General features: G+C 40.6%; 1 protein-coding gene across 2 annotated transcripts in view; it reads right to left on the bottom strand.

Annotated features, from left to right (window-relative positions):
- LOC135697468 (tubulin beta chain-like) overlaps positions 1–16,182 on the bottom strand; it is a 56,751-nt gene that overhangs the window by 31,891 nt on the left and 8,678 nt on the right. The window contains exons 2-4 of one of the 2 annotated variants that reach the window (XM_065217211.1): positions 676–910; positions 388–617; positions 23–190 (exon numbers count right to left, since the gene is read on the bottom strand). In XM_065217211.1, the coding sequence (XP_065073283.1) occupies positions 23–190; positions 388–617; positions 676–910 (633 nt within the window). The remainder of the gene's footprint in view (positions 1–22; positions 191–387; positions 618–675; positions 911–16,182) is intronic. The other variant, XM_065217210.1, reaches the window with a different exon arrangement.

A 16,182-nucleotide genomic window follows, 5' to 3' on the forward strand; every position in this document is an offset into this window, starting at 1 on the left:
AAGGAAAACGGTTAATACTTACAGAGACTAGATGGTTCAGATCGCCATAGGTCGGCGATGTGAGCTTCAACGTTCGGAAACAGATATCGTAGAGGGCTTCGTTATCGATGCAGAACGTTTCGTCGGTGTTTTCCACCAACTGATGAATGGACAAGGTGGCATTGTACGGCTCGACGACAGTATCCGAAACCTTTTCGGTTTTATTTGACACACACCACAAAGATACACGAACGAAGACAAATGAAAGTAGAGAAAGAAGTCAGACATCATTTCAAGACATGAGGAAAAGCAAATCGTACAGCTTGATGAAGATGGAAGTAAGTGATGTGATGAAATAATGAAATTTGTGAAATGAAGAGATCTTCCCATGGAAACCCGAAAACTCACCTTTGGCGAAGGAACAACGGAGAATGTGTTCATAATTCTATCGGGATATTCTTCGCGGATTTTGGAGATGAGCAGTGTGCCCATGCCGGAACCGGTACCACCACCGAGCGAATGTGCCAACTGGAAGCCTTGCAGGCAGTCGCATGCCTCGGATTCCTTACGAATTACATCGAGCACGTTGTCGACCAATTCGGCACCCTCGGTGTAGTGACCCTTGGCCCAATTGTTACCTGGAATGCAGTTAGTCTGTGGTAGCTATCCCAGCTTAACGAATATCAAACGACTTACCAGCTCCGGATTGACCATAGACGAAGTTATCCGGTCGGAACAGGGCGCCGTAGGGAGACTGACGGACGGAATCCATGGTTCCTGGTTCCAAATCGACAAGAACGGCACGTGGTACGTACTTGCTGCCGTTGACCTCTGTATAGTAAACGTCGATGCGTTCCAGTTGCAGGTCATTGTCGCCATGGTAGTGACCGGTCGGATCGATGCCATGTTCATCCGAGATAATTTCCCAAAACTGCGAGAGCAAATAAATAGGAAATAAAAGAGAAAGATGTATTCAGTTGCTGTAGGTTAAACGGGAATGGAGAAAAATTAGCTCAATTTATCAAAGAGTCGCCCACGGCCCTGGGATTTGAACAAGGGCAACAAGGTTAGGCAGCATGTGTGCTTGTGTGGTCAGGAGTAGATTATTCATTGACAAATTATGCTAATCTGTCACGCTTTGCTGGGTGGCGTTGGATAGGTTGGGGTCGTTACGGACGATTTCGTTCGTATAGGTAATATTCGTCGAGGTTAGCATTCTGGATCATAAATAGTTTCAATATGGCAACAGATAATTTCCACGTCATTGAAGACGATAATGGATCAAACTTGTACTGGAATGGATGTTGTGATGGAAAAGGTCACGAAAATCCACTTTGACTCGCGAACTGTGAACTGGTGAATTTTCCAATGCCGGTACTGATTAGTACCGAAGCCTTTTTGCGAATACCGGTTACAGAGCGTTTCAATACAATAAATTGATATTGGTAGAAACAGTTAAGTAAACAATATCTATTAATTCAATATCGTATCGAGACGAGATTCTGATCACAAAAATATTTCAGAATGCAAAGCAATTCCACCGTCTAAGCATCTACCACCCATTCCATGAAGTTATGCACCACGACTTTTCAACTACAGTTCTTATTTTAGGTCTTGTAATTACTTTTCATTTAGGCTTGTTTTACTTAGAGTTCAAGTCCAAAAATGCTATTTTCAGGTCGCGTTGTGTTTTACTTCTAGTAGCATTTATTAGTGACTATATTCATAACTGTTGATTGGAAAACATAGAAAATCATGTCTACTTCCTATTGGTGCACATAACATTACCATGGGAAAAATTGAAATCGCTCAACAGCATTTTTCCAGGGTTCGAATTTGGTTCTGCGTTCGAGTTCTTCAAAACTTTCACTCAAAACTATTTAGGGGAAATGGCTCTAATATTGGCCTATCGATCTAAGATTGGGCCCATCGCTAAAAATCTGCTATTTATCAATTTTATCTAGATGAACGCGTCATTGGGACGGTACTAATGGATATTTTGGTCGCTATTGAAAATTTAGTCGATTGTTGATTTTATGTATGGGCCCAAATTAGGGGAATTTAGGCTGACATTACATCCATTTTCTCTATTACTTATTAGAATATTCTCAAGCATTGTTTTTTAAAAATCATTTTCCTTTATAATGTCTATTTCATAATTATTCTAAAATAAGTTTCAGCCTTTTTTTTGACTCCCAGAGAGTATAGTAAAAAAAAAGGTTTTATAGCAGTCTAGAAATTCTCTGCAGATCAATCAAAAAAGCTTGAAATTCATGCTTCGAGCTTCCTTGTAAAATTCAATTTAAAAATCGCTTGAATTTTCTTCAGAATTCCCAAACAATTCACCTCAGAATTATCTTGAAATTTAAATAATAGTATGCCATGCCATAATAGGTCATATCATTGGACGAAGTGGAAATGTATCCAACAGGAAAATATAATAACAAATAGCTTTGACGCCTTTTGATTGAATAGCAGTTCCAGAGTTTACATTTAACTGTAGTTTAACAAAACAAAATAATGCCAAAGGCAACAACCCCCTCCCCCCTCCTAGGCTACCGCAGTGTGATTACATGGCTTCGAATAATTGAATACAAAATGGCGGCACATTGGCAGGTGTACACAACAAAAACATTTGAGCTGATTAAAAGCTGAATTGTATTTTTTTTTAGCTGAAGAAGCATATTTTTGCTTGAATAAGCTCTTAATCCGCATTTAATAGGGGAAATGTCGGCTTCGGCTGTACCTTCACCTATTATCGTCAGGGGGTAAACAAAGTCCTAGAGCACCCAAATTTGGCCAATAGATGCTCTGAAACACAATGTATCCACCGGCCAAAATTGAGCTCTCAATGACGATAATAGAATAAGGTATTGCCGAATCCGTTATTTACCCTATTTGTTGGGTATTACTATAAGGGTCTAATATAAAAGAGGAGCGTACTGGCTGGTTTTGAGCCAACAAAAAACTGTCAGAGCCAGAGCAAATCGAGCAGCGCCCATTCTTGATTGCATTGGCAGTGTTGCTAGAAATCACATAGGCAGTGGTGGATCGCTCATTTCTGGCTTTTTCATTACTTTTTATTAAAGTATGTGTTGCGTGAACAAACAAGATTTATTTCCGATTTTATAACCCGTTTCAGAATGGTGAGGGAGGGTTAAAAAATTCGTTTAGTATCTTTTTAGCCTTCGCAACTTGTTCAGCTATTCGTACTGCTAGTAGGAGGCCTTTGCCTGTTATATTAGAGTACAATTATCCGGAATTTCTTGCTAACGAATTACTTTCTTTTTAACTATAAGTATTACGTGACTTTTGTTCACTTTTTCTTCTGTTTTCTTTTTTACTTACGGTTGGGCGCTTCGTCATTGACGATGACAGTTGATGACATCTTTAAGTCGGATGCAAGGTTGCTAAATAGAAGGAGGTTCGTCACACTCCGCAGGGGTGTAACAGTATGCTAACGTTAAATCCAAATGAATTTCCATTTAACCCATCGTAAAACAGTTAGTTTAATGCTTTAATGCTATTCATCTCACTATCAGCATGCACAATTTGCGCACCTTAGAGCCACACTCTGTGTTTTCACTAGATATGGGCAATCCGCTCCCGAGCTGTTCTATAGACCCGATTCTCTCAAGTGAGCTGATGAGCCACGGTTCAATTTAAGCGGAACTTTTCAGAAAAGGACCGCGTAAACCAAGACGCTCGCGCAATATTTTTCCTGCGTCCCAGATCGTGAATTTCTTTGTTAGTCTGAAATTACTTGGAACTCTTCACAGGATATCTTCGCCTTTGTTTAGTTCAATTTGAATCATCCTAGAATTCCATCATAATTCTTTTCTATATTCCCTTAAAATATTCTTGAAAATATCTAAACTTTTCCAATAACATTCTAAGAGTTCGTAGCATTACCTCTTGTAATCTTTTATAAATCACTCTCTAATTCCACAACTCAAACTGGCAAGAATTGGCTCAATTTTGTGTCCATTTTTCTCTATGAAATTCTTAAAATATTCTTAAAAAATCCCTTTGTACACTCTTCAGCATGACCGTCACACTCTTCTCAGACTTAACCAATAATTCCCTTTGAACTGCTTTGTAGGTAAGGTCAGAATTGTTTTGAAATCCTTTTCAGTATTACCTAAGTACTCAAATACTTTGCAAAAATGGTTTTGATAGTCTCTCAGAAATTGCGCTTAAAATTTTATTAAAATTAATCTCCATAGAAACATTTGACAACATTCTTTTGAAATTATTCTCACGATTCGTATCAGCATACACCGTAAGTTTCATCATAAGAATTTTCTATGATTTCTCTTCTGGATTGTACTCCCTTTATTGACAAAATCTCCATTCAATTGTCATCAGAGTTGACAAGACAATTGACACCGCCTTCAACCAGACTGAATATTTAACACTAGACAACGGACAACACACCACACCCCGTAGACCAGTAGGGAAATTTTCAGGTTGTCAAAATTTGCACCGGCTGGAGCGGGAATTGAACCCTCACTTCGTAGCACTCACAATACGCCTAAATGATGGGTGACGCCGCACGACCCCGAAGCCCACAAAGATGGATGTAATTCTACTCAGAAGTAGCTTGAAATTCTCCTTTGATTTCACAAAGAATTCGCCTCACACTTGACCGTGAACTATTTTCAGAATTACCTTAAAATTCCAATAATGTCCAACGTTGATGGCCTTTGATAATTAAAGTAGCAAGTTTGGCTTTTTTTTTTTTTTTGAGTTTGAATCTAAATTAAAAATTGGACTGATATTTTTAAAGCAACATGTTTAAAAAATCTGGGAAAATCTGGAACATATGTGAAAAATCTAAAAATATACGTGGTCTGTCTGTGTATCTGGCAAGACGACTAAAAATCTGGAAAATCCAGATAAATCTGGAATACTGGCAACGCTGTTCCTACCAGCATATGTGCTCTCACCTCTCCTCCCATCATTCTCTGGGAGAGCGGAAGATCCGCACAAAAGCAAATAACCGAAAATCGAAATGCAGCTCTACAGCTTATCAGCTCAGCTCCAGATCCGAATCATTGACTCGAATGATCCACTGGGACCTGTTTAGGATGACAACTCTCGGACCCGTCCAGCTCTGGGGATCTTTTTTTTTTCTCTCTCGATTCTTCACGATTCATCTCCGGATCCGGTTCTGAGCTGATGATCTGGAGCTAAAGCCAAGAATAGTGAGAGTAATTTTTCTGGAGAATTACACCAGAAATAAAATCTGTATGTATGTTTACGCGATACTTGAAGCTACACTCGATATTGCTCTCAAGTGTACCTTCAGAACACAGAGGGAGATTAATACCACAAAACTATCTATTTTAAGATGGGTTAACTGAAAATTCAATTGGATTTAACGTAAGCATTCTATATTTAAAAAATAATGAAAAAGTTCTATCCCTGCATCTGGCATAGGTTGCCAAGGCAGTTTGTTTGTGAATCCCCTCCCCTTGGCTAGTTTTTGCCCCTTGCTGTTTGTGGGCGGGCTTAATTTCATGCTTTTTAGTGGAGTGTTGGAGACGGTGGGTTTATGGCCAGCGTTGCTGGCTCATGCTGCGATAGGATGGCGTCATGGGCAGGCAATGGGGATTACTAAGCTTCCCCTCTCTGATGAACCACTGCATGAGAAAACCAAAGATCTAGTCCAGCAGTGATAGTATCACACTTGTTACTCCTTTGTTTGAGAGCCGCGTCGTAGTACGCTTACGTATAGGTACTGACGTTGGGTGCGATACTGGCGGATTTTGCCGCAAATCACTCTTATTTTTTCACGCAGATAGATTTATTTGGGTTTGTAAGGGAATTATACTATTGAAATATTTCAGAAAGTGCCCAACAGTGCTCCTTCTTCTTGCGTGACAAGCTTTCATTGTTGTTTTTATTGAGGTATTACCCAGGGAACAATGTTAATCACCGATTGATTTTACGCAGTTTTAAGCACTAAAACCACTAATTTATTTTCCGGTTTTGAATTTGTGTCATAATTTCAATGTGAGCTGAAGAGTTGATGTGAGGTGATGTGAGTTATGAGTTGAATAATCGACTCCCTGTAGTGATCTGGATAGGTTTGATCCACTCAGCCAGATGAGCGGTTTTGCCCACCTCTAGTTTTCACTGAAGCTGCACTCGATATTGCTCTCAAGTGTACATTCAGAATACAGAGGGAGATTATAGACTGTTCCAGAAAGTATAAGCACACCTTATTTGAACGGTCACTTTAAATATAATGAAATATTTCAACATGTTTTGGCTGCGTCCTTTTGTTTGCTCATTTCTGAATGACATAGCATCGAAAAAGTGCTCAGTTTTGTGTTTCCTGTCAAAATGCGTGGTCTTACTCCGGAACAACGAAAAAGTATCGTGCACAAATGGTGCACTGTGAGCGGACTCTCCTTGAGAAAATTGGCCAAGGAAGAGGGTGTAAGCGTCGGAGCGGTACGAACTGCGGTTAAAAAATATAGAGAACAGTGTACGTTTGAAGATGCGCCGAAGAGTGGCCGGAAATCCGGTCCTGTGAGTCCGGATATCGATAAAAAGATCAGGGATGCCTACAAACGAAACCCAGCGACTTCCGGTCGGGATGTTGCGAAAAAACTAGGGACCTCGTCGAGTAACGTCATGCGTGCCGGGCTAAAAACATACCGGAAGCAGAAAAAAACCCAAAAGGAACCCAAAACAGGCCGCGTCCGTGAAATCACGGGCCCGCAAACTCTACGATTCGTTATTGTGTCGAAGTTCTGGGTGTATAATAATGGACGACGAAACGTACATGAAACTAGATTACAAAACGTTTCCCGGACCACAATTCTATACTGTAAGTGAAGGCAAGGACATCCCCGAAACGGAGAAGGCAATTTTTACCGAAAAATTCGGTAAGAAGGTTATGGTTTGGCAGGTAATATGCGAGTGTGGTAAAACATCTAGTCCGTACATCACAACGGAGACGATGAACACTCAGAAACGTTAAGGAATGTCTCCAGAAGCGATTGTTGCCGATGATCAGGCAGCACGAAGGTCAAGTAGTATTTTGGCCTGATTTGGCGTCATGTCATTACGCAAAGGACACTTTAGAATGGTACAAAAGTCAAAATGTATGTTTCGTACCGAAATACATGAATCCGCCGAACTGCCCGGAGGCACGGCCAATCGAGACTTTTTGGGCTTTAACCAAAGCAAACCTTCGAAAATTAATAAAACCAGCGGACGACATCCAAAAATTCAAAAACAGATTGGCCAAAAGTGGTCACTGTGCAGAAGCTAATGGGTCATGTTCGAGGAAAAGTTAGGAGTCTTGGCTATGATTAAATATGTTGATTAAACGAGAGTAAAATATCATTTGAAATACAAATACAAATATGATTTGCCAAATTAAAATTATTAAAACTCAAACAAACATGACTTTTTTGTTATTTTGAAAGTGTGCTTATACTTTCTGGAACAGTCTATAATACCACAAAACTATTTATTTTAAGATGGGTTAACTTTAAAATTCATAAGCATTTTATTTTAAAAAAATAATAAAAAAGTTCTATCCCTGCATCTGGCATCGGTTGCCAAGGCAGTTTGTTTTCAATCCGCTCATCTACTAGGCCCCTGGCAGAGTGGAAGCTGGTGACCGAGCTGAACCGGCAAAAGGAATAACAATTATTAATAAATCCTTTTGTCCGCTCGGTCACCTTGGTTGGAACTGGTTCCAACCCCATTAAAACACAATTTCACCATAAGATTATAGATAGTGCCATAATGTGCTATAGCGGTAAGCGTCTAATGTCAAATGGGGATGATTCAGTTTTCATAGTAGACAGGTGTAAACAACTGGAAAGTATTTTTCCTTCATCCATCACGAAAGTTTCACAGTCTATTACAGAAATTGAATGATACAATCCAATTTGCCGTCTGCTTTCTCGACACCTGTTATCGCTCACATGAGTGAATCGAAATCAAAAATGTTGACGATAATTTAGAGAGTAGCTGGAAACTGTTTCGAATTGCATCGATCCCAAGACTGCACAGCAACCCAGCAGCTCCAGGCTGAAGCTGAATTATTCATCGGAAAATGGTACGATAGCTTTGAATTTCCAATTACCCCAAAATAAACACTCGCACGTGTGTCTGTGACTGCAAAGTGCGGTCGTTGTACACCGGAGGCCACCATCCAGTTTCCGCGAACGCCGGCATATGTATCAGGTAGGAAAGGTATAATCCTTACCAGAGCGCATTGCTCCGTGCAACAAACCGACCGAGGACGGCCGGATTCACACACAAAAAAAAGAAAATGGATGGTGGGTTGGGTGACGTTTTTTAATTTTCCTGATCTCCATCCACCGCCCAACTCGGCCACTGCTGGACCGAAACGAACGGATATGGACAGGGGAGACGATTTTTGTCGTCGCAGAACGTCCGTACAGAAAACGCAACATCTGACGTCTGTCCCCTGCGGCTAGGCAATCTCTCACACACACACACGGGCAGGGAGAGAAATTTTGAGTGGATTCGGCTTGCCACAACATCCTACTTTTGCGGGGCAGGATAACAGCAGTAGGCGGTGAGCTTGTCTTCCTCCGCCGACAGAAATGCGGAACACAGGGAATCGAAATCAGTTTAGCAGTTTCCTTTTCTTTTTTTGTTGAAGAGGGGATTTTTTCTCCTATGATCAAATCATAAAGATGGTTTTCGGTTGGTTGAATATGTTAAACACTTGTTCCGCTTTGACAGGACGATGGAATATAGCGTTCGCGGAATTGAATCGTTGTTCTAACATTTCAATTATTCATGACTTACCTTGTTTCTAATTTGTTCGCTCGATAGTCAGTCGGCTGGGATTTCAAATTTTGGGTGTATTTTTGCACCAATAGCAGAGGTACCTACTGTGTTTGTAAATCACCTCCCGCTTTTTCGGGAATAAAAGCCCATTTACCAACTAGTTCAAATATGCAATAAATATGTCATAATCAGAGTTCCCCCATCGTAAAATATGGGTTTATGGTTGCCGTGTTTCCCAATTCTCCACAGGCTTAGGGTTGAATTTCAACTGAAGCGCGCTAATGCGAGTCCTATTCCTGGCCCTGCTCGTCGACTTTTCCCGGGCGCAGTAAATTGAATTAACGTTTAATTCTGGTGAAACAAATGAACGTCGTCGGTTACCTCACAAGTAGGTATGCCATCGTTAGCTGCTTCTGCTGGCTGGTGCTGTTGTCAGGAGTAATGGTAATTGGCTTCGCTATTGGATTCATCAAACACATGCTGCTGCCAAATGAACCGAGCTAATGATCATAAACTACTCAAATAACTCTCCCCGTATGCTGTGTGAGTTCCTTCCGACTCGCCTAGAACCAAAGTTGGCGCTGATGCCTTTCTGGGAAGAGCTCCAAGAGTAACTCATAAATTAGGTTATCGCTTATTTTGACTCCCCCATGAAGTTTCGTACTGGCTCTGCTTCTCGCTATTGCAGAGGACATCACACTTTAGGGGGATGAAAGAGTCCCAAAGGGCGGGTGGCACAAGCGGAAGAAGATACATACATTGTGCTGCGAACCATACGGATCGAGTATCAAAAAGCGAAACCGATGGGACTAGATTTTATTTCATTTTTTCGCGCTCGTTCCAGAATTCCCAACGGCGACTACGTCTGACGGAGTAAGAGTAAAATTTGAAATGTGAAAGTTTGAATTTATACAGCTCGTGCAATCATAGATGGCGATGAAATTTTTAGTGCTTTCAAAAGCTTTCGTTTCAACAATTGGTTCGTATGCCTCTTTAGTTTTGCCAAAAAAGATTTCCCTTGTTAGGCTCCGTTTCGTCAAACGCATTTTCTCCCGACACCGAGAAAGGAAATATGAAGGGAATACTGGTGAAGGAAGCGTACTATTCCAAGAAAGTGGCGAAAACGCGCCAATTTCTGATGATGTTCGCCATATTTCCACTTGAGTGCAAATGTTACCCAGCTTGTGTCTTTGCGAAAGATTGTCGTGTACGTACATATGTGATAACAGCATCGTCGTCGTCGTCGTCGTCAATATCGTTTTCGCGTCTGTTCTCCCCCTGGTCCGTTTGTGTGTATCAAATGCTCGCCGAACAACAGCTTGCGCCAACTTTCGTTGATTGAAATTGGAAATGAATATAGTTATGTTATTTGATGTTGGTAGGTTCGTTCGTATGTCTATGTCATGTTAAGTGCGAAAGCGGGAAAACCGGTGGGGGGGGGGGGGGGGGGGAGCAACATCTTGAGCCTTTGAGCCGGGTTAAGATCTCCGATACGAGCGCGCAGAGATGAATTATGGAGCGTGGGATATTAGAGTGTCGAGGATAATTGTTGATTAGCGTTAAGCGGTTACACAGGCTGTGATGGCTTTGTTCTATGAGCTATGGGTGTAGTTAATCGGATTATTCTGTGGTAACATGGTGGCTTGAGTGGAGGAATGAGACACAGATTGTTGATGGCATGAATTAGTTACGAGTGGTTAATTTTGAATTGCTAATCAGTTTGCTGATGGCTGCTGCATTTAGCAGTGTGGGTGTGTGAGTAATTTCTAGGATTCTGAGCGTTCACACAGAGTGGGCACCCACGAATCATGAAATCGCTAATTGTGCCAAACACATACTTCGCAACCTCTTCTTGCAGCTTACAGACAGCGTTACCAGCATTCCAGATTTATCTGGATTATCCAGTTTTTCCGTCGATCACGTTTATTTCATGATTTGTTAAAATATATTCCAGGCAGGCATTAACATTTACTTGACTTTTAACTCATAGAGTTATTTCGTCAAGGGTGTCTCCGTTAGGGCACTGGGGTGTTAAATTTTCGCAGCAGCTGGTAGGGCTGGAAAAGCTCACACAGGATGGCCATGGAAGGTCCGGCTGGTCGTGGCCTAGTTAGTCAGTTTGATGGCCACGTCCCTGTTTTGTGGTTTCAGTTAGTGTTTCTATTTGGTATGCTTGGATGTTTGTGTTATCAGTAAGGTCGAACAGATTTCATTTTATTGTCTCCCTGTGTGTGTTGATTTGCTGCCGCTTTTTGTATCTGTTGTTCTTATTTGTGTTTTACATTCTGTGGAAGGTTTCTGTTTCTCTTAAGAAGTTTATTAGGTTGTTCTCGTTCTCGTGTGTGTTATTGTATATTGATATATCTGAGGTTTTGTATTCTTCTCTTTCAGCATCATACGCTCTGCATTCTCTAATGATGTGGTCCGCTGTTAGCCAGGTGTTGCAATGTCTGCATTTTGGTCTGTCTGTTCTTTTTAGTAGATAACTATCTGATAGCCATGTTTTTCCTTGTCTTACTCTAGTTAGTACTCTTTGTTCTGAGACTTTTTTCCTGTCATTGTATGGTAGTGTTGTTGGTTTGGTTTGTCTGAGGAATGATGTATTTGTGTTTAACCATTCCTCTTCGTTAGACCGTATAGCTTGTTGTTTGAACCATTTTATAGCATCTTGTGCCGGTACTTTCATAAAGTTTGTTTGGCTTGTTCTGCCTGATTCTGCTAGTTTGTCTGCTAGTTCGTTTCCTGTAATCCCGGTGTGGCCTGGGATCCAGCAGAACGTTACTCTGTTTTTGTTCGCGTATTTTTCAATCTCTTCAATCCATGCATGTTTTGAGTTTCCTTTGTCGAGGGCTGCTAAGCATCCCGCTGAGTCCGTGAAGATTATGGTATCTTTGTCTACTGATGTAGAGTGTCTTGTTGCGTATGCCAGGGCTTTAGCTTCCGCTGAGTATATAGTGCACATTTTATTTAGCTTTATACTTTTGTTGGTGGCATAATCAGCAATGCCGCAGCCTACTTCATTGTCTTTAACTGATCCATCAGTGTATATTTTGTTATGGTTGGGGTATTTTTGTATTGTTTCCAGGAACACCTTTGCAACTATGTTGTTTTGTGTTCCTGCTTTTAGGGTGTTTTTGATTGTCCAGTCTATTTTTGGTTTTTGTTTGTACCATTTTCTGTCTTGCGTGAATATTCTTTTAGCTATTTTCGGTATTTCCTCACCGGCTAGTTCTATGGCAAAGTTGTTCGCTCTGTCTATTAGTGGTGATCTTTGGGTTTTGTTGTTTGTGGCTTTTTCCAGTTTCTTTATGGCCTTGTTTATTGTATTTAGTTTTAGTCTTGTGTTTAGGGGTAGGATCCCTGCTTCAGCTAGTATGTTTGCTATTGAGCATGTTCTGAATGCTCCAGTTATTGTTCTTATTGTTTGGTTATATATTGGGGTGAGTGGTTTTATCTTGTTGTCTATATATTCCAGCTTTTCCCAGGTTGTATAAACATTTTGCTTTAAAAATATCACCCCGATATTTACTCAAACATAAAAAATAAAAAGCCAGAACTGCTACTTAAATTATTAAGGGCCATCAACTAGGGTTAGAACTTCAAACTCACAAACAGGCTGCTTTTTCATGGTATACAGTGTGATAATTCAATAATCAATAAATTATCTCAACATTTAGTGGCAAACCATTCATATATTTTGGTAACATACAAAAAATTCTATAATCCACATTAAATTGCATATGTAAGCGCCGATTGAAACAATCTTTTCGACGTCACTACAAGGGTGATTGATTAAACGAAAGAAACGAATCGTGCGGAATGAAAGCCGAGGAAAAACTAATTACACCAATATATTCAGGCCTACAAGCCACTATAGACAGGTTGAGCCTTGATAGCTAGCTGCTTGCGGGAACTGATGACCTTGACCAATGTCCAAATAATACTCTTTAACAAATTTTTGGTGGCCCTGAAAAGTACCGTTTTGTAGTGATGGTTGAGTAATTCTGAGCTGGGTATTCAACACGGATGAGGCTGTCGAGCTGTATGTCGTTTGGAGCGAGGGTGACACGCTTGGCATAGATGACCGACCCGCAGCGACTCACGAAGAGCTACTGATTCCGATCCATAGCTTCTTCCTCCTTTGATGGTTGATTATGTGGGCTCTGCAGCACGCTGCTTGCAGGCAGCCTTTCGTTGTTACTGGAGAACAATTGTCAACGCCACACGCCGAAAGCACTGCTGCTGTTGCTACTAATTTCGACGACCGAACACCATACAGTGGTGTGGTCGTTGGGAGCGTGTGGTTCTGAGTATGGCGATGAGTGTGCAAAATATTACGCAATTACATCCTCCCTCTTCGCACGCGCCCGGATCGCAGGCGAATGCCACTTCGACTTGTTTCGTCTACTTACTACTCTTTGACGACTGTGCTGGGGAAGCAGCATATGTATGTAGATAATTGGTGGATTTATTAGTTAATTCGACGCTTTTGGACAATGCTGGACATTTACCAGTTTTTCAATAGTTTCTGTTGAAAATCAACATTCGAAAGCATTGCTATCAATGCGTAGCCATATTTCTGATCGATTGGTGATAAAATTATTGAAATTGGATCAGGGGCAGGTGAGTTATTAACGTTCAAAATCTTTCTTAATTTGTTACATGTTTTATTTTCAGTTTTCACAAAGTGTATCCCCATATAGAAATCAAAGACGTAGTCCTACGTCAAAAAAAAACTGCAGGAACATTACAGATGCTCCAAGAACAATGTGTAGAAAATTTAATGTTTTTGGAAAAATCTGAAAAATTACGGGATCTTTAACTAAGTTCCAAAAATTTCAGGAAAATTCTGTAAACTCTATGTTAGTTCCATAAAGGGGAAGCTTGCCGCCCCTTGAAAAAACGAGCAGCTGACGCAGGACTACGCTCACATATGTTAACTATGTTGAACGAACGTTATTTAAAATTCCCAATATTATTATGACATCCGTTGACGTCTTCCGAAGTGTAATTATTGATTTTCCTAATAAGATTCTTTTACAGTTCTTGTATTGGAAAATATTCCAAACTAACTCTTCCTTTGAAAATTGTGGTGACCCTGAAAAGAGTCGTTTCGATGGTTTGTGACCCTCAAAAGAAGCCTTTTTGTCGCCCTGAAAAGGACGGTTTTGGTGATGCCCATGGTCGTCTGTCGGGCGGCCAGCAAATTACCCGGCTGTTGGCCTTAGGCAAAAGTTTAGCCTTGATATTAGACGGATCTCCACTTTACGATGAACAACACGCACTATATCGTGACGCCACTTATCACAGGTTCTTGTTCTTCTGGCAGCGGCGGGTTTGATGCACGGTACCGGGTTGTTCGATCTTTGTCGTGGTTGGGGAATTCTAAGATCAGTAAGCACTTTCTCCACGGATACGGTGAGCTAGTTTGATGTTCTTCGGCATGACGATGACGCGCACAGTGGTGTTTTAACGATGATCAACTGTACCCGAACAGTGACGGTGTGGCTTCTTCACTACTTCTCTGGCTAGAGTGCTCTTGCAGGCAGCCATGTAAGCAAGCTGCCTGCGGGGAGCCTGTCCCCTTGCACCGTATCGATATGAACACGTCCGAAGTTCCAAAAGAAATGCGGCTTCTGCTTGTTTCGTTTGGGACTGTGTTTTGGCTGTGTTAGGAAAGACACCTTGTGATCCAAGCATATGTATGGGAAATTTTGATGCTACCAATTTTTGTTGAATTTCTTAGCTGTTTGACTATTTTCATTATTTGTACTATATGTCACAAAATTGCTGAATGAATACCACGTAGAATGGCATATTCCATGACATATTTCACATCAATGCTTTGGAGAAATAAGTGTTCAAAACCTGACCCTTTTCGTTACATGTCCATTTTTCGTACTCGCCAAGTGTACCTCCTTACATAAAACAAAGACGCAGTCCTACGTCAAAATATTGGAAAAAGATTTCAAAAATCTAAAACCATCAGCTTTTTTTTTTCTCTTCTAAAAAGAAAATTACAGGACTCCAAAACAGCATAAATTGACTTTTAGGTTTTATTTAGAGTCCAACTGATGAGATAGAAAACATATTTGACGTGTAATTTTCACAGGAATCTAAGGAAAAACTGATTTTCTGGATTGGATTCCTCAAAAATATAGATGCAAAAACATTGTTTCTATCTCATCATGAAAAATCGACAGGTTGATTTTTGTGGTTTTTTGAGTCCAACTATTTGACATGATGACATAGTTGAAATGTATTTACAAGTTCTGTTTGCAAAAGAGGGACGCACATTTTTTGCCTGTAGACTTGGAGACATACGGGTTAGGCAAAAGATGTGCGTCTATCTTCAAAAATTGTCACATTAATGGCCCTTCGCTCATTTTCAACTTCTATTCAATTTTCATACTGCCGTACTCTAACGGAACTATCCACCTACTCTCTTCTAAAAAATCATTCTCTAGCTAATAAATTATCACACTAAAGCTTCATGTTAGCATTTCCAACCAACTCCCAAAACTCAGCTTTTTTCCAGGCATGCTGAAACTCCTCAAACTCACTGGAGGTTTTAAAAAATTCTAGTCCTGCGAGTTTAGCCAGCCCTCACCTCGAGTGAGTGGCTGCAGGAATATCGAAGAAGTAAACAAAAACTCCTCAAGAGAGGGGGAGAGTGAACTTGAGCGAGAGGATGATTTGACGTGAGGTGCGCTTTTCGAGACTCCGGATGACTTTTTTGTTCGGCGCAAGAAGCTCAGAGTTCACCCAGAGTGAGAGTAAGAGCGTGTGATAGAAAGCATGAACATGAATGACAACAAACCGCACTCTCATTTTATCCCCTTTCACTCACAAGCTCTGAAAGCTCAGTGGAATGATTTGGCAGTAGGTATTCTACTCCTCAGAAAAATGCTACACTCGGTTCATTTCAAACTCGCGAGTGAGGCTCCATCAAGCCTGCTTTTTTCGGGCATTTCAGCTTCTTTTTTTGCGAGCATAATATTTTTGAGAATTTCTAGGATCTTCTGATAAGTTCAGGATAGCTCTGAGAACTTCCAAGGCGTCCAGAACTACGGGAAAGTTTTAAGATCCTTAATATTAGATTCCAACGGTCTCAGGTCTTTTCCATAAATTTCAGGAAAATTGCAGGAACTATCAGAATTTTAAAGATCTTAGAAATTTTAAGGGAAGTTACGTAAACTTTGTGGCTGTTCTGAGTCCTTCAAAATAGTTCCATGAACAACAGGAAAATTACGGAAACTTCAGGGAAGATCTGTGAGCTTCATATATATTTCTAGAAATTTAAGGCAGTTAAATTTAGAGAAATTTTAAGAAATTCTTAAAATTAAATATTTTTAAAGAACATTAGGGACGTTCAAAGAACGTAATAACAATATCTGAAATCTCACAGAACCT

Source organism: Ochlerotatus camptorhynchus, unplaced genomic scaffold (genome assembly GCF_037179485.1).
Source record: "Ochlerotatus camptorhynchus isolate MF236.1 unplaced genomic scaffold, CSIRO-AGI_Acam_v1.1 ptg000070l, whole genome shotgun sequence".
Taxonomy (NCBI): Eukaryota; Metazoa; Arthropoda; class Insecta; order Diptera; family Culicidae; genus Ochlerotatus; species Ochlerotatus camptorhynchus.